Consider the following 22,873-nt stretch of genomic DNA (forward strand, 5'->3'; position numbering starts at 1 on the left):
AATCTCTCAGAACTTTATGTTATGTGATTGTAAGAGCTTTTATGCTCTTAACTACTCTATTAATGAAATCAGAATAAATTTTCCTAAAAAAAAAAAGAAAAAAAAAAAAAGACAATTATAGACATATTTTGTATATAGAACATAAATATGAAAATAACTTTAGTATAAATGGTAGTATAAGTAGTACTAGTGATAATATTCATGCATAGTTTAAAAATAGAAAAATATTAATCAAAATTATGTGGGGTCTAAACTAGAGCCCTTGTCTATTACACTGGATAAAAATAGATAGCAATCTAAAACAAATTGGTTCAAATAAAAGTAATAGATGAATGAGCTCAAAATCCTTATTATTATAATAAAAGTAATAGATTACTCTGACCAAGCCCACCAAAACGACCAAACGTGAGAAGGAATCAAAGGATCCATCTTCCTCCTGGACCAACCGTCAAACCCAAAGTTCCAGTTGAAACCCTTATTGAGATCTGGATTCTCAAGCAATCCCATTGTTCCCTCTGAAGCAAAGACACTAAAACAATGCTCCAATTCCTCCTGACATACAAGAACCTACTACTCCACTCATCTCTCACTGTCTCCCTCACTTTCCTCCTCTCCTTCTTCAAAATCCCCTCAATCTCCCTCCATGGCCTCTACACCTACATCCAACCCGAAAACCTCAACCAAGACGGTCCCCGAGCCGCCATTAGACGACCCCAGAGCTCCAACGCAAGCGCCAATCTCGACGGCTACCAAAACTTATCTTCCAAAGCCAACGCCGAGCCCAGGAAGAGGAACAAATCTAAGAACAAGTTCGAGTTCGATGAGAACAATGCCCAGATCTTCAGGATCAAGCTCGACGACAGCCATATTCAATCCCGCCTCTATTTCGATGAGTATCGCACTGTTTTTACTCTCTCATTCGTGTGCCTTTATTCTTTATTGCTTCAATTTTACTTGGGTGCTTCAGAGAGCTCTGGGTTTTGGGAAAATGGAATTTTTGTTCCTCTTCTGTTAGGATTTGTAAGTGTTTGTAAGTTGCTTGTATTGCTTGCGAAGGTTTCGTTCGAGAAATCTGCGTCGAGGTGGTCGGAGAAGCAACTGAGTATGCTGGTTGGGGTTTTGGGGTTTATATTAGGGCTTATGATTTGCTCTGAGATTGTTCCTAGGGTTTTGGATTTCAATTTTGGGTTAGTTAGTGGGTTCGGGAGGGTTTTTGTTGCTGTTTTAATGGGCTGCCTCGCGGGGTTTCTGCTTATGCCGGCATTGAAAAATGCAAGGGCGTTTTGGCTTGGAACGGATCAGCTTCGAAGCAATTTGTCGATGATTTATTGTGGATGGTTTGCTAGAATGATTCTTTATGCGAATAATATGTTGATTATGTTCACTGCATTGCTTTGGATTAATCCATTTTCTGAAATTCTTATTAACAAGAACAATGATGATGAGAAAGGAGGGCGTGCGGGTGGTGAAATTGGGAATGCTGAGAGGTTGATTGGCAATGTTGGTATGTCTCGTTCGGATTTTAATCAGCTAAGGGTTTGGTGCTTGTTGCTTTCGGGTTTATTGCAAATTGTGGCTTTAAGACCAAACGTGCAGATGTATTTGAATGAGGCATTGTTATCTTGGTACCAACGGCTGCATGCTAGCAAGGTTCCAGATTTGGATTTTAGCAGGGCGAAGGTTTTTCTTCACAACCACTACTTATGTCTCATAGTTTTGCAGTTTTTTGCGCCACCAATCCTGGTTCTACTCTTTGTTGGCTTATCTCAGATTGATGGTAACTCTTTTGGAAATTACCAATCTGAATATGGTCTATTGTCTTGCTCTGCTTTTGTGGAGGAAGTGGCTTTGTTTTTGGCTTGGTGGGTTGTCTTTGTTTGGGCTGTTTTCACTTCAGGAAGCCTTGTATTGTATCGTCATGGCATTTTGTACGTGTCTTGATGAATGATTTTTGGTTTTGACCTTCCATTTCTGCGACTTGTTGATTGTCTATTCATTGTGGCTGTAATGGAATTCTTCTAAATGATCACACGCACAATCTGCTGAGCTACAAATGCTTTATTTGGTAATTTTGTTTGTCAACTCATCTGTACAGTTGGTTATGCATTTAACATTTATAGTGGACTAGAATGAGAGTTTAAATTTTATGCTGTTAATTTTCCATCCTAAATGTCATCTTTACAGTACTGTCTTGCATATCAGATATCTAATCGTGACTGGCTTGAGACATATTCAAGCATATAACGAGGTTGTCTGGTTTTCATTTTATGTTCTTTACTAGGAAAAAGTGAAAAAAAAAAAAAAAAAAAAAAAGGCATCTAATAGGAGACAATTTGCAATATTTCTTGCAAACAACACCTTCTAGTAATCAACTCATTAAGCAAGCAGATAGTCCATTTCCCCATAGGATGCTGGTCTTATCTGGTATGTTGTTACTCGTATTGACATCATATTATACATCTTTTCTGTATGTTAAATAAAAATCTGATATCGCCATCCTCGACAGGATACTTGCCACTATGCAGAGTTCAAAATATGACTACTACTGTTAGTAATATACTAAACCACATTTGGGATCTAAGCTGTAAAGAAAATTTTGGTCCTCCCCATATCCCTTTCTCAGACTTACTCATGCAGAATTCATCATTGTAATGATCATAATTGTCACCATTTTGCAGCTACTAGCACTCTAGGTTTTAAATGCAAGTTGGGTTACTCACAAGCATATTCTTATTGTTTGTTTCTTCTTGATCTTCCCCCTCCCCACAGTCAGCCTTTTTGTTTTATAGGAATAGTATATATTATGCATAGGAAAAATGCCCATGTTTTTCCCAGTATTTAACACTTTATGACCGATTAAAAGCTAAGGACCACTTAACTGTTACTGCTCTATATTTTGGACCATAACTTTTAATGCTCTCTCTGTTTTGTCAATTTCACACTTTAAAATGTTCTGCATGAATTTGCATTCATGTCTTCAATTTATTTTCATTTTTTTAACTACATACAAAATGAACCCCAACATGATTCTCAAGGCATGTCCAATTTTCTTTCAACTCTTTTTTTTTTTTTTTTAATAACATAGGAGAACTTTACTCAGATTAATTGCACGTCTCAAACGCATACTGTACAACAATCCTCACCGTTAATCAAACTCCTACAGGTAACTGACCCTACCCTCCAGAACCAATTACCAAGTAATCCAGAAGCTTTCACCCCTGACGGGCTAAGCAGTTTATCCTCATGCCCAGTTTATCCAATTTTCTTTCAACTCTAATATTAATTGATATGCATTTGAAGATTTTGTTGACTTTATTATTGAAATACTGTGACTTTATGCAATTGGAAAGAAATAGTGATCAGTTAATGCAACTTTACTGTTTCAGGTTATGAGCTTCACTTTATGTTCAATCTGAAGCCAACCTACTTATGTTCTGGTTTGATTTAGGTTGGTCAGGTCAAGCTTGACCGAATAAGCATCCTGAAATTAAGGGGTTGTGTTTGAATAGGAATATAGTGTTGTTGTCTATTACCATGATTCTTGTAAGATCTGGCCTATTTTGCATAGAATGTATATGATATGATATTCTCTAGGATTACATGACTCATGGGTCATGGCCTAACATCATCAATTAATGTTGTTAACTAATCCTACATTAAGGAACTAAATTACAATTTTAGAAAATAGGCAATGAATAATATTCATGAATAAGTTATTTGTTTTTGCGGATGTTGTTTGTTTCTGATTTTCCTTAATGAGGAAAATGGCTCCTTAGCAAAAGAACAAAGAAGTCGGTTTCCTTTGGTGGATAAAATAATAGGTATATTGGATATTGGATATAAAAAGCATTGTACTCCAAGGGTTTGTATCACCACCATATGCGTGGTTGTGAACTCGTGCTAAATGGATCAAATTTTGACCCGTTTATGGGGGGACCGACAGGAAATGTTTGGACGAGAAACACACGCCCCCACCAACGAAGTTCACCATTATTGTTTTTCTGACCACCTCAGAGCATTCTTAATGGAGGAGTTATATTTTTATGTAAAATAACTTCTTAAAACTTATTTTTATTTAGTTTAACTAAGCCATTTTTAAATGTCTCTACATCTAATTAGTTATATTTATATTTATTATATTAAAATATTATTAAGAGTAAGAAAAATTTTGAGAAAAAGAGAACATGTGAGAAAAAAAATGAAAAAAATTTGAAAAAAAGAGAACATGCAGAGAAAAAGTAAGAAAAAATTTGGGAAAAAGAGAAAACATGTGAGAGAAACAATGAAAAATAAAATAATTCTTTTAAAAAGTGTTGTTACATTTAACTTTTCTTTTAGCTCTTATAATCAAATATCTATTTTACATTTTTTTTTTTTTTGCTAATTCAATGTAGAGGGTTTTTTAAACATTTGAAGAGCTATTTTAGATAAAAGTAATATTTGGTTCTTTAATTGGAAATGCTCTAAGGGGACATTGTTCAAAGACAAACAAATGTTTGGCCGTTTGGCGGCTGGGAATCCAAATCAATTTGATGAAATTATCTAGCTGCTCAGAGGAAAAAAGTTACGAAAAATTATTTCTAGCTAGAAACTTAAATCAATTTGTCAGCCGGAATAAAATGGAGGAAATGGTAGCAGTGGCGGTGGATTCCAGTGTCCACCAACAAAGTAAACCGGGGAGAAGCTGGAAGGAAGAGGGGGGGGGGGGGCGCAAACCACGAAAACAAAATGAAAATGAATATCGTTTGAAATTGTGTTTTGTAAAAATCAAATACTTGACTTGAACTTCCATCATGCAATTTTATTATTATATTTATTTATATTTGAACAATTAACTTGGTGATTGTGATTAGGGCTGTCAAAAATTATCGGGAACCGGAATCGGAGCCGGAAAATTAGGAAACCGGAGACTCGGTTCAGGTTTCCGGTTCTTGGCACCCGGTAAAAACCAGGAAACCAGAACCGGGTGCATATATATATATATATTGGTTTTAGCAACTTAGGGGTTCACTTCACAGTTCACGCCTCTCTTTTTCCTTACCCAGCCGCCGCTCTCTAACACACACATAGTCTCTCTCTCTCTCTGTGTCTTTTTGTCCATACATAATACATATATGTATTGGCATTGAATTTTTGGTGCGCAGATTCTGGTGAAGTTGACGGTGGCTAAGGCGGTTGAGGAGAAGCTGGACGAGGAGATATCAGCGCAAGATCGGATGGACATGGACGATCTGGAGGGAGAGGAGTTTTGGGTTGTGGGTTTTTTGCGTTTTGCTGAGGGAGAGGAGTTTTGGGTTGTGGGTTTTCTAGGTTTTGCTGGGTTTTGCTGAGGGAAAAGAGTTTTTGTGGCTAGGTCCGGTAAGAATGTTGTTGGAGAAGGTGACCGTGGGTCACGGCAAATATTGTTTTTAAAAAATCGGTTACCGAACCGGGTAAAATCGGAACCGGCAGATAACCGGGACACAGTTCCCGGTTTTGGTTGCCCAAAACTAGGAACTGGGGTACCCCGGTTCCGGTCTCCTGTTTTGGCCAAAAATTGGACCGGGTGAATAGGCCTAATTGTGATTATGTGATTCTATTATCTTTTGGGAAAGTCATTGAATCACTCCAAAACATTTTATTTTTATCTTTTAACTCCTTAAGTTTTCTCTAGGTTATCAAATCAATTTTTCCGTATAAATTCATTGGGTAAAGTCCACTTAACCCCCTCAAACTACTGCCTCAATGACAATTTACTCCGCAAACTATCAATTACGACAATTTACCCCCTAAACTACCAAAACAACAACAGTATACTCCCCAATGCTAGCAAAATGACAAAATTACTCCTATAAAATTTTCAATAAGACAAAAATTCCCTTAAAAATTTGAAAAAAAATTAAATTTGAGTATTTTTGTTTTTATTTTAGTAAGGATAGTTTCGTCATTTTGTTAAAATTAGGGGTACAATATTATTTTTTTGGTAGTTTGAAGAGTAAATTGTCGCAATTGATAGTTTTGCGGGTAAATTGTTATTGGGGTAGTAGTTTGAGAGGATTAAGTAGATTTTACCCAAATTCATTCAATTTTTTAACAGAGTCAACATAAAGTTACAATCACATAATTTTTCAAAAGATTAAACAAAAAAAGAAAGAAAAAAATGAATGATGGTACTTTTCTTGATATGATAGTAAAAATTACCATTAATATAAAATATATACAGATTAATTGTTTCAAAATTCAATGGTAATTTTATGAAGTGTGGACACATTTGTTTAATAAGCCCGAATGCTCAGGTGATGAAGAGGAAAAAGATATTGCGGAGACAGACTCGCAAGAATCCAGAAACACACCACAACAGTCAACAGCTGATGAGTGGCATCACATAACAAATCCCCACATGCTTCTTTGCCCCCAAAACCAAACTCCTTGGTTGGATTTTTGTTTTGTTTTGTTTGTTTGTTTTTTTTATTTTTCTAGCTTACACCGTTTTATAACTTTTATTCACTGTGATTGGAGTGAGATAAGAAATAGGATAAAAATGCAAGTTTTAAAGGATAAATCAATATAAAATAATTGATTAATTAAAACAATTGGATATTATCAGAATTATATCAAACGACCCGAGATGTAATTTCACCCTATGAATATTCAAAGATCTCTCCTCTTTTGATTAATGTAAGTGTAGATGTACTTGGTATAAACTGTTGACTAAATAGCTAGCAAGTCAACTAATTAATAAAAACAAAAAATAATTTGTAGAAAATAAATTGATGGAAACAAATTGATAATTAACACCCGAGATAGTCAAGATTAATTTTCAAGGACTTATTTTGTTTTCTTCTCCTTTTGTTGTACTTCAAATAAGTGTTTTGATCCAATCATTAAAAAAAAAAAAAACTGTTTAGGAAAAGAAATCTATGAAAATGCCTTTACTATATTTGGGTCCCACAAAGACTATTAATAATGAAAGCAGCATTTAGATTTGTTAAACTACGAATCTGATAATTTGGGGAAGAACCGCTGGACCGATTTAGAAAAAATTTATGTTCATATATTATACTCAATTGCCTTTTGCTTGAAATACGGATTCTTTTCACATTTTCTTTGCCTTTATTTCTAGCTCACACGCTAAACCACAATCCTTACAATTTACAAATATTATTATGGTTATTTTTTTTTTCAATGCTACTCTTGGGTTTAACTATGATCATTTGTAAAATTTGTATACATAAGTGACCAACTATTTTATATGATAGCTTAATTTAGAGCAAAACCAAACATGAAAATCCTATATTTTTATAAATTCTATCTCACATTCTTAATTGTTTCTAAATACAAGAATAGTATGTTCTTCTTACAAACATAAACGCTATAAAAAATTAAATTCTGTAAACCAAACGTCACGTTAGTGGTTTCTACCATTTATATTATGTTGGATATTTGCTTAGATTCTAGAACCTGGACCCTAACAAATAAAAATCTAGGGATTAACGGATGTAAATTAAAAAAAGAAAGTAAAAAACGGTGGGCTTTTCCTTCTGAAGCCCAAACAAACAAATAAAAAAACATATTATTATGTTTTTCCCCAAATGAGACAGAGAAATTTCAATTACGTACGTAACTGATTTTACCACAACAGCTATCCAAGGAGATGGTACACTGCCACGTTCGCACATGCGCACAGAAGGATCTCACACGGAAGTTTCCCGAGATAAGACGTAGCGTAGTAGCTTCTCGTTCTTTCATATCTTCTCTAGCTCTCTCTCTCTCTCTCTCTCTCTCTCTCGTTTTCTTCGTTACCCTTTCTTCTCTCACCATTAAATTCCCACAGGAAGCTTCTAGAACTACCAAACACCTCTCTCTCTCTCTCTCTCTCTCCGTCCTCTCCGACCAAAACTCTCAATTTCCCTTCCAATATTTTCTCTTTTGTTTTAAGAGTTTGGTTTGTTTGGGGCTTTGTTATGGCCCCGCCGGTGGAGCAAAACGGCGAGTCAACCAGCTGCGAGTCCCAGAGATCTCTACCGACGCCGTTTTTGACTAAAACGTTTCAGCTGGTCGACGATCACATCATAGACGACGTAATCTCATGGAACGACGACGGATCCACTTTCATCGTCTGGAACCCCACCGTTTTCGCTAAAGATTTGCTCCCCAAATATTTCAAGCACAACAATTTCTCTAGCTTCGTCCGCCAGCTCAACACCTATGTAATTTTCTTTCTCTCTCTCTCTCGCTGTTAATATTAATTATAAAGCTTTGTAGTTTCAGGTTTTGATTTTTCTTTTTCTTTTTCGTTTTGGTTTTGGTTTCGTAGGGATTTAGAAAAGTAGTACCTGATCGATGGGAGTTCTCGAACGAGTACTTCCGTCGAGGGGAGAAGCAGCTTTTGCGCGAAATTCAGCGCCGAAAGATTACATCGCCGACGGGAACAGGTCCGGCGCCGGTGACGGTTACTATGGCGGCGATTCCGACCGTGAAGCCGATGATATCGCCGTCGAATTCCGGAGAAGAGCAAGTGATTTCCACGAACTCATCGCCGACCACAGCACCGGCGGATCTAGCCGACGAGAACGAGAGGCTAAGGAAAGAGAACGTGCAGCTGAGCAAAGAGTTGGCGGAAATGAAATCGCTCTGCAACAACATCTTCACTATGATGTCAAATTTCGCGAATAGTAACCAATCGGAGATCGCCGGAAAACCGCTAGATTTGATACCGTCAAAGCGGTTCCTCCGCGAGGAGACGGAAACGAGCGCGAGGCTGTTCGGCGTGGCGATCGGTGGGAAGAGGGCGAGGGAAAGCAAGGGTGAGGCGGGGGAGGAGGATGAGACGGAGTTGCGGCTGCACCTGCCTGGGGCGGGGATCGCGAAATCAGAGCCGTTGGATTGTCAGAGTAACGCTGATGATCGAAAAGCACCGTGGCTCAAGCAGTGCCACTGGGACGATCCTAATAATCAGAGGGTGTGTAATTGATTAGTATTTGTTTCAGTAGACTGGAATTTAGGAGTGAAGCACTGGATCCGACTCCCTGTGGAACATGCACGTGACTAAAACTGTGTCACGTGCATGATCAACCTAAATGGGACCCATTTCAAGAAGTTTCTTGGAACTTTTTTCTTTCTCTTTCTCTCTCTCTCTCTCTCTCTATTTATTTTGTGTCGTTCCTTTTTGCTATGCCTTAAAACGTGGAATCCATGATGCTCTGTAGAACAATGAACGAACGAACGAGAGAAACGGGTAGAAGACGATAATTTAATTTCAGGCGGCTAATTTTTTTTATTTGATTTTATTTTTTAATTAGTGTGATGTGATGTGATCGATGTTCGATGGTGGTGGGCGAAGTTGTTGGGAAATTAACTAATAGAAAAAAAAAAAAAAAATCAAATTGTTTGGAAGACTGTGAGATCAAAAGAAAAAAGATAAAGTGTTCAAAAAGTGTAATATAATAAATAAAAGAACAATCGGATATGTTCTTCTTATTAAAAAAACTTTAATAAAAGATAATAATCAGATATTTTGTGCTTTAATAAAGGATTAATGACATTACTTGTGCTTTTGTTTGATGGAACGTAAGATCCATGACATCTCATATTCATGCTGTGCGCACCGCATTAATTTTCTGGAACTTTTTTGTTGTTGTTTCTGGACGGTGGCCAAGTGGCAAAGACTGAATTTGTTACCCAACTTTAAATCTTAATTGATTACTTATTCTTTTGCCTACGTTATATAAATAAAAAATAAAATTACAAAAAATAGGAAAAAAGAGCTTTTGGATTATTCGCTGTATTCTTGTGGTGGGCCAAAAATTAATTAATGGAAAATGATGATTAGGGACGTCAAGACCAAGCTGACGTGTTTCGGGTATCTCAATGTGTTGAGACAAAAGAGAGAGAGAGAGAGCGTGGAGCTTTCCAATTCCGCCTTAGAAAATATTGAAGATATTCCGGCTGGATTTCTAAAATATTTTTTTTTTCGTGTTGCTTTTAATTTTCTTGCCTTGGCGTCTACAGACGTCTCTTTACAGGGAAAAGAAACTCATCTCTTGCCTAATTAGTTTGAGAAAGAAGGGAAAAGAGAGAAGGAAAAGTAGCTGCCTTTATTTGACTTCCTCTCACCCAAAGGAAACTTCTTTTTTTTCCTTTTTAAGCTGATTGGTCAGAAATTGATCTATCTATCTTTAGTTTCTTTTTTTAGGTAAAGTATGGCCGATCTTTTTTTGACGTGGTTTGGGAGCTCCAATACAAATTTAACGGGTTAGGATTAAAGGTTTGACTCATTTAATTAAATGAGTTGAATTATGATTGATCTATATAAAATTATATATATATATTTTAATATGACTCGATTCCGATATGTGAGCACAAATTGACACTCCTACTCTACAAGTACTTTTTTTTTTCCTAATTAAAAAGGGTAGGTTGGAGAGACTAATTGTGGTTATTCTACTTGGACTTGACTATAGTAGGACCGACCCGTTGGGAGCCACACATGAGAGAACGTCTTCTCAAGTCCGACTGAGTCATAGCCTGACTCAACCCCACTAGTACATCAATACGAATTTAAAACGGCTAAAACTAATCAGGTATATATGAAAATTCTTCATTGTAGAAATTCAAACCCAGTCCTCAATATATGCCATGACCAATTGGGAATTTACTTTTCAAAGACTTCATTGCACTTTTTGGGACTTGGGCATGGTATTAAGGCTTTCTCATGTTGGGCGGCCAGGGGGTGGAGCTAGCCTGAGGTGCTCAAGTCTCAGATATTTTGGACCACCTTCAACGTCATAGACTAGGTTGAAATGGCCTGAGTCCAATTCTAGGGAAGGAAAGACGCATTAACATGCGAAAGTCAAAGAAAAGAATACCATTTAGAGGTTATATTTCATAAATCCGGCCCACCAACATTAGAAGGAAAATAATGCTATTTAGTAGATTGTTATACAATAGAAAATTACATATTTAAATATTAACTTTTACTATTACATCATTAAATTATATGAGAGTCGTATAGTAATCTGTTGAATAATATTAATAGATTAATAGTAATCTATTAAATAACACTATTCTTAGAAAGATAAGGAAAAATGATGTCAGTGCTTGCCATTAGGGAGGGTGGTCTTTTTTTTTTGGTTTTTTTGTAACAAGACATCCATTAACAAACCAAGGGGCCAAAGGCCTTACAACAGGAGAAAGAAAGAGAGGGGGGTGGATCCTTTCCACTACATAGGGGGAATGATGGAGGGGGGGGGGGAAATAAGTGAGAATGCAGCCCGAGAACACTCTTGTCGCGGCCCAAATCCCAATAAGCCACATGGTGAGCGTAGAAGTTTGCACTTCTGTGAATTTTCTATGCCTCCCAAAGAGGGGAGGCTTTAAGGAGTAACAAAGAGTTGGCAATCACTGATTGTATATGCTAGTCAAAAGTGATGGAAGGGTTTTGCAAAGCATCTATAATCACCGATGAGTCACCTTCAAGAGAGAAACTTGTGAGCTTCAAAGAGGCTGCTAAGGAGGCAGCAAGTTGAGCTGCAAGAGCTTCACCATAGATGGGATCACATGGAGGATTTATTTGGGAAATAGCCTTAACAATGTGACCCTTTGAATCTCTACAAACAGTAGCCTGCACTGAAAATTTTTCCCTTATAGCAGTGTCAAAATTGATCTTGTGTGAACCTGCTGGGGGAGGAGACCAAAATTCTTTTACAGTAACAGGGGAGGAATACTTCCAAGCTGCTGCATGATCCAGAGATGTTCTTTTGATGGAGCTAGCCAAAGAAATGATATCTGGAATAATGCCTTCATGCACTGCTTTATTTCTAGAAAACCAGAGAAGATCACATAAAACCGAAGCATAAATTTGAAACAAGTGAGAATCAGCTTTAGGAATGCCAAAAGAGGAATAAGGATAGATGATGCCTTTTATCCAGTCTGGGAGACTAAGAGAGGACCAAGCTAAGGAATCAAGAGGCCAAAAAGAGGATCTCCATGCAACTCTAGCAAAAATGCAACGAAAGAAGAGATGGGAAAGAGAATCCTCTTCTGAGCTGCAAAGAGGGCAAAGGGATTCTGAATTAGGGATATTGAAGATAGCTTTCAGCCTGACTTTAGAGGGGAGAATGTCCCAAGCAATTTTCCAGAGAAACAAAATCAGCCTAGCATTAAGCTTAAGCTTCCATAAAGCCTTCCAAGAGCTAGACTCAAGAGGAGAAATGACAGTAGAGGTTCTAGGGTTGCTAATCAACCTATAAGCTGAGCAGGTAGAAAAATTGCCATTTGAAGAGGGGGTCCAAAGAAAAGAAGTGGAAAGGTTAGGGCTGATTGGAATCTTTAGAATTTCTTTGACACATGGGGAAGTGAACAAAGAGACCAGAAGAAGGAGATTCCAAGAGCCATTTGGGGTAATGAGATCCGATATTATCAAGTCAGGATAAGAGGACCTACTCAGAAGAAGAGGAGTGGGGGTGAAAAAAGGCACAGTAGGAATCCAGGAGGAGTTCCAAACAGAAAGGGAGGAAAAACTATGAATCCTATGGCAAGCACCTTGAGAGATGATTGGCTTAGACTTTAAGATGCCTTTCCACAGCCAAGAAGAGGAAGAAAGGGAAGAGGGGGAGAGGAAAGATTCAGATTGGAGATACTTACCTGAGAGCTGGGACACCCAAAGAGAGTCTGAACCCGTGAGGAGCTTCCAACCAAGCTTTGATATGAGGGCTAGATTCACATTTTTCATCCTCCTAATGCCTAAGCCACCAAAAACTTTGGGGGTGCAGATAGAGTTCCAAGACTTGAGAGAGAGATTCCTGGTTTTTGATGAGGGAAATCCCCACCAAAAATTTTTGAAAACCTTGTCTAACTGGCTGCAGAGACTCTTTGGGAGCAGGAAAGTGCTCATGGCATAGGAAGGGATGGCTGCAGCCACAGAATTGATAAGCATCAACCTTCCAGCTTGAGAGAGGGACTTTGCACGCCATCCATCCATCTTAGATTTAACTCTATCAAGGATATTGAGGAAAGTTGCTTTTTTGGAATTGCCTAAGAGGATAGGGAGACCAAGATAAATAGACTTTGATGGGTTTTTGGAGTAGGGCAAGATATCAAGAATCATTGCAGCAGTGGTGAGGTTGGTGTTTTTTGAGAATCTTATAGAAGATTTTCCATTATTAATGGATTGGCCAGACCAGAGGCAGTATTTCTTAAGGCAAGAACAGATACTATTGGCTTCTTTGAGGGTGGCTTTACCAAAGATCAAGAGATCATCAGCAAAAAGGAGGTGGTGGATGGCTGGGGTATTCCTGGAGATTTTCAGCCCTTTGATGTTTCCTAGAGTTTCTTCTCTAAACAGCAATCTAGATAGGACTTCTGTGCCTAAGATGAAAAGGAATGGAGAGAGGGGATCACCTTGACGAAGGCCTCTCTTGGGGGAAAACTGACCAAAGGGGCTTCCATTAATAAGAATGGAGAAAGAAGAAGAGGAGATGCATAGTCTGATCCAGTTAATCCAAGATGGATGGAATCCAAACTTCTTCATAACAGATAATATGAAATCCCATTCCATTTTGTCAAAAGCTTTCTCCATATCCATATGAAGAAACATGAAACCCCCTTTCCCTTTTTTGCTTTTGAAAGAATACAGAAGCTCATGGGCCAGAATGGTGTTGTCTTGGATATTTCTGGAAGGAACAAAAGCTGATTGCAGGGGAGATGTGATCTTGGGGAGCAAAGTCTTCAATCTAGTGGCCAAAATTTTTGTAATAATTTTGTAGACAATGTTACACAAGCTGATAGGCCGAAAATGGTGCACTGAATGAGAACCCTGCTGCTTTGGAATCAAAGCAATGTGAGAGTGATTTAGCTCCTGCTGCAGATGATGATTCTGGAAAAAATTTCTAATGCAAACAAGAACATCAGTTTTGACAATGGACCAGTATTTCTTATAAAAGAGAGCTGTGAACCCATCCGGACCAGGAGCTTTAGTTAATCCTAAATTGGAAAGGGCTTGAACCACCTCTTCTTCAGGAGGTAAGACACATAAGAAAGAGTTGTCCTCTGCAGAGACAACAGGATCAAAAAGACTAAGCATATCTTCTTCAATAGGAGGAACCGGGGAGGAGAACAAATTGGAGAAATGGGACACAAAATTCCCTCCAATTTCAATTCTATCAGAAATCCATGCCCCTTCATTTGTCTTCAAAAAGTTTACTGCATTTGATCTTCTTCTAATCAGAGTAGAGGAGTGGAAAAATCTGGTGTTGAGATCCTTACATTGCAACCAAGTTTCTCTGGATTTCGACCTCCAAAGAGATTCTTCTTTAATCAATAAACCATCAAGTTCTTTTTTCAGCAGAGATTCTTGCAAGCTAGCTTGGGAGCTGGGAGGGGAAATCTGAACCTGATCAATCTTAAACAGAGAGGACTTGATCTTTGCTTGAATGTTACCAAAAATAAGGTTGTTCCACCTTTTAAGGGCTGCTTTTGTTTGAGCCAGCTTCTTCACCAGAACAAGGCCTGGAGGGCCAAAAACCAAATGCTTCCAAGTAGCTAGGGCTGGCAATTTTGACACGACCCGACAACCCGACACGAACACGACACGAAATTAGCGGGTTTGGGTTTACATTAAACGGGTTTGGGTCATAAACGGGTCGACCCGTTTATGAGTGCTTAACGGGTCGTGTCACGGGTCAACCCGCGGGTGACCCGCCAGACCCGTTTGTCTTTTTTTTTTTTTTACTTAAAAGAATTAAAGAAAAAATGAAAAAGTAAAAACAGCACAGAGAGGCTAAGAGCCATAGATTAGATCGTGAAGCCTCCAGTCCAGATCTAGAATTATAAACAAAAACCCATTCGGCCATTCCTCAATTTCCTCCCTCTCGGCCTCACCGGACCTCACGCCACCGCCCACGCCACTTAACTTCTAACTATTAAGTGATTTGGTATGGCTAGCCTGCTAGGAGTTTAATTTTAAGAGATAATTGCTAAAAATATTATTATTTTATTAAAAAAAAATCATTTTTTAAGTTAAACGGGTAAACGGGTCTCACGGGTCGTGTCGTGCGACATGTGAAAAACCCGGGTTCGAGTCGTGTCGGGGGGGTCTGACCCGTTTAATAAACGGGTCGTGTCTGGGTCTTAGTTAAACGGGTCGCGGGTCCCCGCGGGTCGTAAACGGGTCGACCCGTGGACCCGTTTTGACAGCCCTACAAGTAGCTGCAATGACCAGACCACAAGAGGGATCCAGAGTCCAGAATTCTTCAAATTTGAAAGGTCTAGGCAAAAAGGAGGAGGTAGTATTAGTGTTTAGAGAGATGGGGTTATGATCTGAGATGGAGGCCGGGAGGTGGATAAGAGAGAAATCAGGGTGAAGATGAACCCAATCTAGGGAGGCTAAACCTCTATCATATAGATATCAACAGACATTTGACAATGTTCTTTGCATTTGGTTTCACAAAAGCAACTAACAAATGTTAGTGACTCCGTAGGGTTGGATAGTAATCAATCAATGAAAACGCAGCTGAGTGCGTGGTTCAAGACCATGTTTAAGATTGCGTTTAACAAATAGAAATTTTAAATCAAAAAAACGCTTTTTGACAAAAGCTTCAATTTTAAGCTTTTGCCAAAAGTAAATTTTTGTCTTTTTATATTCTTAAAAGCGCTTTCAATTTTTTTACCAAACAATTATATTTTTTTAAAACGAATTTTTTAAGTATTAAGCGCACTTTTAAACTCCTCAAACGTACACCCAATTAGGCATAAAAAGAAAATAGTCGGTCTAATAAACAAACAATCTAGTTATAACAGTTTTTTTGTCCATCAGCTTTCAAATGAGCTACCCCAATATTTTACTTCTGGCATGGCTTTTTAGATTCTTAACCAATCAGTTTTTACTTTTGTTAACACAAATCCTGGAAGACTTTCCATGAAAATAGAGAATCAACCTTCAACCAAAAATCTTGAATACTTGCTTCCTTAAACAAGTGTTTGAGAAACAATTAATTCCCACAATGAAAATACCGTTAATAGAACACAATTGGGTTCAGCTTCAATGAAAATACCGCTTTTGGCTTGAGCTTCAAATGCTTCAATAAATTGAGCCATGGAGATTTTGAGGCCTCGTGGAGTATGGCTGCAAAGCAACTCAACTTCTTATCATTTTGAAAGACCGCTCTTTCGAGCAAAGAGCACCAACCCAACATCCAGATTGACAGGAATAATTTTCAGAGTACATTATCTGAAGAAAAAAGAAAGATGAAGATTTCATTGGCACATGTTAAATATATGAATTAGCTCAATACAAAGATAGGTTACAGCAATGAGTTGTAATTATGGATTAGCTGTAAAGATAGAGTAGGAGAAGGGTATGTTTACTCTAATTATTTAATAAAACCCTCACAATCATGCTTGAAGCTCTAAATTGCGGTTAGATTAGTAAACAGAAACTGTAAACAACTTAGCATCCCCAACTCTCCCTAAATAGTTTACTCAAATATTATGACAACAAAGCTATTACCCCTACTAAGGCAAAGGCAAAGAAATTCTGCATTCACTCATCCTTGATTGCTTTCAGCAACTTCAATACTTGAAGCATGGTAGGCCTATTAGCAGGAACATCAGAGAGGCATACACGAGAAATCTGCAGCATTTGAAGCATCATCTGCTTTGAATCAGCATTGAGAACTGCTGGATCAAGAACATCAGCAGACTGCCTTTTATTGATCTTTTGAAACACCCAGCCAACCAGATTCCCACCTTCAATCTCCTTAAAATCAGGCCCAGTTGGCTCTTTCCCAGTCACCAATTCAAGCAAAATCACGCCAAAACTGTAAACATCTCCCCTTGAGGTGGATCTCCCACTCTGCCCATACTCGGGAGGAATATAGCCAAATGTTCCTGCAATATCAGTTGTGACATGAGTCTCACAAGCACTTATCAATCTTGCCAGCCCGAAATCCGCCACCTTCGGTTCAAAGTCTTCATTGAGTAAGATGTTGCTGGCTTTAATGTCTCTGTGGATGATGTGGGGGACGAATCCATGGTGAAGAAAAGCAAGCCCACGAGCAGCACCAGTTGCAATCTTCAGCCGTTTGTCCCAGTCAAGGACTTCAAGGGCTCCTGTCCGATTTCTCAGCCAAAGATCTAAGCTCCCATTGACCATATATTCATACACAAGGAGCTTCTGCTCGCCGATTGAGCAGTATCCAAGCAACGGGACCAAATTTTGGTGCTTTACTTTTCCCAAAGTCTCCATTTCAGCCATGAATTCTCGGTGACCCTGTGTTTTTGCTTCGCTTAGCTTCTTAACCGCAACTGTTTTTCCATTAGGCAAGATTGCCTTGTATACAGTTCCAAAACCCCCATCTCCAATTATGTTTGTCTTGCAGAAATTGTTGGTGGCTTCAAGAATATCAACCAAGGTTAGTTTCAGAAGAGGCTGCTCAAACATGGCTACATTGATGCTCAAAGGTTCCTTCGATCTGCTGCTGCTCAAGAAATAGAGATTTTGATCTAGAAAACTGTTTAGCTTGCTTTCCTCAATCTCCTCGGGATCATTCTGCCTGCAGCTTCCAGTAATCCATCTTCGTAGAGCAAAAGCAACAGTAAGAGCAATGAATATTACTCCTACCACAATCCCAGCTAGTCCCCAGGCATTTAAGAGAGCTGATTTCTCCAAGCTTCTAATCTGGCACTCTAAACCCAAAATTCTCCCACACAGATTTTTGTTCCCAGCAAGTGAAATTCTTGATAGGTTCAGACAAACACCACTTCTGGGTATAGGCCCTTCCAATCTATTTTCTGCCAAATTTAGGAAAAGCAGGTTGATCAGGCTGCATATTTTCTCAGGCACATGTCCAGAGAGCCGATTCCTGGAAAGATCAAAATACTCAAGTTGTATCAGATTCCCAAGGTCAGGTGGAATATCTCCTGCAAACAAATTGGCATGAAGATCCAAATGTGTCAAGTAGGAAAAATTTCCCAAAGATGGTGGCAACTCCCCTGTAAAGAAATTATTACTCAAATTCATAGTTTCAATCTTCCAGGACATGGAATTGGAAAACAGCTCATCAACCAGACCAGAAAGTCTGTTCTGCTGAACATAAAGCCCCACAAGGTTCATCATGCTCGATAAAGATGCAGGAAGCTCACTGTTGAGCTCGTTAGAGCTCAAATCTAAGTGAGTCAGCGCCTTCAACTTCCCCAAACTTACTGGAATCGAACCGGATAACCTATTACCGGTCAAATTAAGTTTCACCAAACTACTCAATCGCCCTAAGCTTCCAGGAATTGTTCCTGTGAGCCGGTTATTTCCAAGATACAATCCTTGAAGCCTGAGGGACTCACTGAATTCCGGTGGAATGGAACCCGTCAGCAAATTCCCTGACAAATCCAAGGTTGTAAGATTTGTCAAGCGAGAGAGGGATCTCGGAATTCCGCCAGAGAGCATATTGTTACTGATCAAAAGGTCCACCACCACCACGCAGCTCCCCAATTCTTCAGGTATTGGGCCAGACAATCTGTTGAAAGACAGATCAAACACCCCATGGTGTTGAACAAAGCTCAAATCAGGCATAGTGACCTGACGAAAGTAAAAGGATGGCTTCGAAGGAATGGCCCCAGATAGGTTATTGTGAGAAAGGACGAGGCATTGCAACTGAGCTAGGTCTGCAAGTTTCTCCGGTATAGAGCCAAGCAGAAGGTTGTTTCCAAGGTCCAATGTAGTGAGTGCAGTGCAGTCTCCAAGCTCGGTTGGAATGTTCCCTTCCAGCAGATTCGAGTTCAAATTAAGAACAGAGAGAGCTGTGAGATTCCCAATCTCCTTCGGAATAGTGCCTTTCAACTGATTATTATTGATGACTAGCCTTTCCAAACTAACAGCTTTGCCAATCTCCACAGGGAGAGTGCCCTCCAACAGGTTATTCCCAGCAGAAAACTCCATCAAATTTGTGGAATCCCAGAGACTCCTAGGAATTACACCCGTAAAGTTATTCGAGTCAAGGTCAAGCACCATCAGTGGAAGCTCAGAAAGGTACTCTGGTATCGAGCCAATGATCTGATTATTCACCAAAACCAACTGGGAAAGATTCCCACACTTCACAAACGTCTTCTCAATCGTCCCCGACAGGAAATTACTATCAAGATCAATGTCCATAAGCGACGCCGCATTACACAACTCCTCCGGTATCGAACCCGTCAACAAATTATTGCTCAAACTAAGGTGCTGGAGCATAGAGCAATTCCCAATCTCGGGCGGGATTTTCCCCAAGAACCGATTGCTCGAAAGCAGAAGCGACTCCACCATTTCCCACTTTCCAAGCCAGGAAGGCAATGGCCCCGAAAGCTCATTCTTTTCAGCAGAAAACGTCAACGTAGGGAGCTGAGAAAGCTCCTCAGGCAACGAGCCAGATAACGAATTAAAGGAAAGCATCAAAGTTTTCAAGTTCCTACAGTTTCCAAGCTCAGCCGGGACCGACCCATTGAGCTCAGCGTAGACAAGATTCAATATAGTCAAATTCTGCAACTTCCCAATGGACCTTGGGATTGAACACCTTAATGGGTTGTATGAAAGGTCGAGTTTGCTTAGTGATTCTAACTCAGACAATTCCTCGGGCAATGGACCCGTTATAAAACAAGACGGCGAAAAAAAGTTTTCAAGCTTTCGAAGCTCACCAATTTCTTTTGGAAACTGACCAGAAAACATGTTAATGCCAATGTAAAGGCCAGTGAGGTTCTTTAAGTAACCAATTTCGGGTGGGATTGTACCAGAAAAGGAATTGTTTGATATGTCTAAGGAGGTTAAAGACTGAAGCTTTGTGAAAAGTGTTAGTGGGAGAGAACCTGAGAGGAGGTTGTTTCCAATGTCCAAGAACTGGAGCCGGGTCAAGTTCCCGATCCGGGTCGGGACATTTCCGGTGAGAGCGTTGCCGGAGAGGTCCAAGGTTCGGAGCTTGGTCATTTCTCCGAGCTGTTCTGGGATTTTACCGGCGAGAGAGTTCGGGCCGAGTTTGAGGGTCTGTAACTGCGTTAGCTCAGAGAGTTGGACCGGAATCTCCCCAGACAACTCGTTGTCGCCCAGAGAAAGCTCTTTCAAGCTTTGAAGGCTGGATATTTGAGGTGGGATTTGACCATAGAGAGAGTTGGAAGAGAGGTCGAGGGAAATGAGGCCGGAGAGAGAGAACAGAGAGGGAGACAGTGGGCCTTTGAGGAAACGAGCTGGGAGGGCGAGTTGGGTGACTCGGCCGAGTTGGCAGGAGACACCGACCCAGCGGCAGTGTGGAGTTTCTTGGTTCCACTGGGAAAGAACATGTGGGTTTTCAAGTGAGCTTTTGAAGGAAAGGAGAGCTTTTCTTTCTGGGTTTTGCTCATTTTGGTCTGAAACAGCCATGAGGAATAGGTGAAGCACAAAAAGAGTGAAAATTTGAGGCTTGACCGCCATAGCTGCTAGCTGTTACAGTAAGAAGGTGGCAAAGGTTACATAAAATTGGACTCTGAATAGAGCAATAGAAGATGGCAAGGGTTATATAAAAAGGTCCTTCATAAATACAGAGGGATTGAGGTTGGGAAGTTTGAAAGCCATAGATGATAGTGGGTGAGCTCAGAGAGAGAGAGAGAGAGACAGAAAGAGAGGGAGGCGTACTGCGCCAAAAGCCAAAATAAGTTATATGTGTCAGAGAAGAGCACGCAGGTCACGTGACTTTGAGGCATTGTAACGGCAACTCCTGTTTTTATTTGCATAAAAACCCCCGTAGGCCTTGATATTTATCCTTTGAGACCAAACTCCTCTCAGCAAACCCGGCTTTTGTCCTCCCCAACATTTTTTTTTTTAATTTTTTATTTTTTGGTGGGGAATTTTGTCTATATATTACTTTCTTCTTTTTGTTCGTGCTTTCATGAATATTTTTTTGTCTTTTGGTGGGTTTTTTTTTTGTTGCACTTTGCATGGCTGTAGTTGCATGGTTTATAGTAGAGTCTACAAATTCTAGCTTTTTTATATGTTTTTTTCTACGACTTCTTCTCACAATTTAATATACAAAACAAGAATCTTGTCGCACTAAACAACGAAGATTTGTTTACCAAAAAAAAAAAAGAAGGAAGATTCTGCAGTACTGGAGAATTCCTTCCACCACATTTTCTCTTTTTATTATTATTTTTAATTAATATTATTTTCGTGGCAATCTAGTCAAAAGCCAGCACGGCCTGGCTTCGTGGTCCGTCGTCGAATATGTTTTATTTGAGAAGGGTGTACTCCGTACGGTGCGATATCCATACTTTTGTTTTTTCGTTCTCTCATGTGGTCCCAAATAGACGATTCGGGTTGGTTACATAAATGCAATTAAAAAGAATAGAGGGACGAGGGTGAAAAAAGCAAAACTAAATCAACCTTTCTGGTTGTAAAATTCAGCGTGAGTTGTGTGATAGTCCGTCCTTGAGAAAATGAGTGTAATGGGAAAAGAGGCTTTTATGCTGGCCGTTGAGCAGCTACACAGGTACGGCCGGTGCCAAAGGAGATTTGCTACAATGCATTCTCCCACCCATCTCCTCACCATCTTTCTTTTTTCAACATCTTGATTTTTTCAAAATAAAAAATAAAAAAATAAATACAAGAGAGAGGAGATGGTGGGAAGATGGGTGAGAGAGTGCAAGCTACATAGGTACGGTGCCAAAGCATCTTATTGACAACATTTATCAAGTTTTTTTTATAACACTTGTTTCAAAATAAAAAAAAAATATATTAACAAAATACTCAAAAAATTATTTTAATATTAGGTTATTTTTGAACACTTCTTTTGAACCAGAAAAAAAAAATCTAAAAAGTATTAACAAACAAATTTTTCTTTCATATTAAATATGAATACCAATGTTAATACTACATTAATCATTTTCAGCTACAATAACAAAGACAAAAACCAAACAGGTCCAAGAATCCCGATTTAAAATAATAAAATAAAGAAGAAAATACATTTTAACTATCTACTCATTTACACTTTGACCTCCAATGTTTAAGAAGTGACACTTGATCGTCCAAACTTTCAAATTGTTTGCAATTCGATCATTTTGACTTCTTCTTTCTTTTTTTTTTTTCCAAAATGCCTTCATCCCAAGTTTTTTTTTAAAAAAATTAAAATTAGAATTTTTAAAAAAAATTAAAAATTAAGGGGTGACCAGCCATCCCAGACTAGACACTCTTTAATTTTTAAATTTTTTTTTAAACTTGGGATGAGAGCATTTTGGAGGAAAAGTCAGAATTATCGAATTGCAACAATTTTAAAAATTTAAAGGGATTAAGTATCACTTTTTAAATATTAAAAATTAAAATATAAATGAATAAATAATTTCAAAAAGAAAAATATATTTTTCCTTAAAATAAATTTGAACTTTACATAATAAAATAAAATAAAATAAATAGGCTCATTTGTATGGGTTGATAATTAGTAGCCATAATTTTTCCGACAAAATCCAAAATTTGTTGTATTCGTCTTGATCCGATTTGATTGGGGATTGGGGGGACCCCCCACCCCCACCCCTACCCCCCACGATGGCTTGTAGAATGAAAACACGAATGGGCCCCAGGAATTTCCTAAGACTCCCAGTCACAGTCCAAGATCCAGATTTTGAGACCAGGAGTTGGGAATTGACGAAAAAGGCCATAAGGGACAGCGCTGGAATCGAAGCGAATCTGCAGCTACCTACCTCCATAGGAGGCCGGAGCTTTCAAGCTTTGGTGGAGAGGGTTGTTTTCGTTATTATGATCATATACACATTTTGACCTTCAACATCAGGAGTAGAGATTTGATGAGACGTGAGGGCTACCAACTGGCTATGGCCTTGAGCTCTGAGCTGTCCCTTCCACCGGAAACCCAGCACGCCTGGCTTCGTGGTCCGTCTAGTATGCTTTTTACAA

The 22,873-nt window shown here is 39.0% G+C and overlaps 3 protein-coding genes across 3 annotated transcripts; 2 read left to right on the forward strand and 1 right to left on the reverse strand.

The window, feature by feature from the left end:
* Nucleotides 1-375: 375 nt before the first annotated feature.
* LOC132181292 (uncharacterized) lies at nucleotides 376-2,069 on the forward strand. Its single transcript, XM_059594441.1, has one exon. The coding sequence runs from the start codon at nucleotides 538-540 to the stop codon at nucleotides 1,939-1,941; it is 1,404 nt and encodes a 467-aa protein (XP_059450424.1). The 5' UTR covers nucleotides 376-537; the 3' UTR covers nucleotides 1,942-2,069.
* Nucleotides 2,070-7,744: 5,675 nt separating this feature from the next.
* LOC132181300 (heat stress transcription factor B-2b-like) lies at nucleotides 7,745-9,101 on the forward strand. The gene is made up of 2 exons (XM_059594460.1): nucleotides 7,745-8,189; nucleotides 8,297-9,101. Exons 1-2 carry the CDS (start codon nucleotides 7,944-7,946, stop codon nucleotides 8,951-8,953), a joined length of 903 nt encoding a protein of 300 aa, XP_059450443.1. The 5' UTR covers nucleotides 7,745-7,943; the 3' UTR covers nucleotides 8,954-9,101.
* Nucleotides 9,102-15,896: 6,795 nt separating this feature from the next.
* LOC132182271 (leucine-rich repeat receptor protein kinase EMS1) lies at nucleotides 15,897-20,581 on the reverse strand. The gene is made up of 2 exons (XM_059595459.1): nucleotides 16,487-20,581; nucleotides 15,897-16,207 (listed from the first exon to the last, which is right to left on the reverse strand). The coding sequence occupies exon 1, from the start codon at nucleotides 20,405-20,407 to the stop codon at nucleotides 16,520-16,522; it is 3,888 nt and encodes a 1,295-aa protein (XP_059451442.1). The 5' UTR covers nucleotides 20,408-20,581; the 3' UTR covers nucleotides 15,897-16,207; nucleotides 16,487-16,519.
* Between the last annotated feature and the right edge of the window lie 2,292 nt (nucleotides 20,582-22,873).

This window comes from Corylus avellana, chromosome ca5 (assembly GCF_901000735.1).
Source record: "Corylus avellana chromosome ca5, CavTom2PMs-1.0".
Taxonomy (NCBI): domain Eukaryota; kingdom Viridiplantae; phylum Streptophyta; class Magnoliopsida; order Fagales; family Betulaceae; genus Corylus; species Corylus avellana.

Excerpts from the sequence above, each read along its gene's own strand:
- LOC132181292 (XM_059594441.1), top strand. The coding sequence starts at position 538 with ATGCTCCAATTCCTCCTGACATACAAGAACCTACTACTCCACTCATCT.
- LOC132181300 (XM_059594460.1), top strand. The coding sequence starts at position 7,944 with ATGGCCCCGCCGGTGGAGCAAAACGGCGAGTCAACCAGCTGCGAGTCC. Across the intron at positions 8,190-8,296 it reads TCCGCCAGCTCAACACCTAT|GGATTTAGAAAAGTAGTACC; the intron begins GTAATTTTCTTT and ends TTGGTTTCGTAG.
- LOC132182271 (XM_059595459.1), bottom strand. The coding sequence starts at position 20,407 with ATGGCGGTCAAGCCTCAAATTTTCACTCTTTTTGTGCTTCACCTATTC.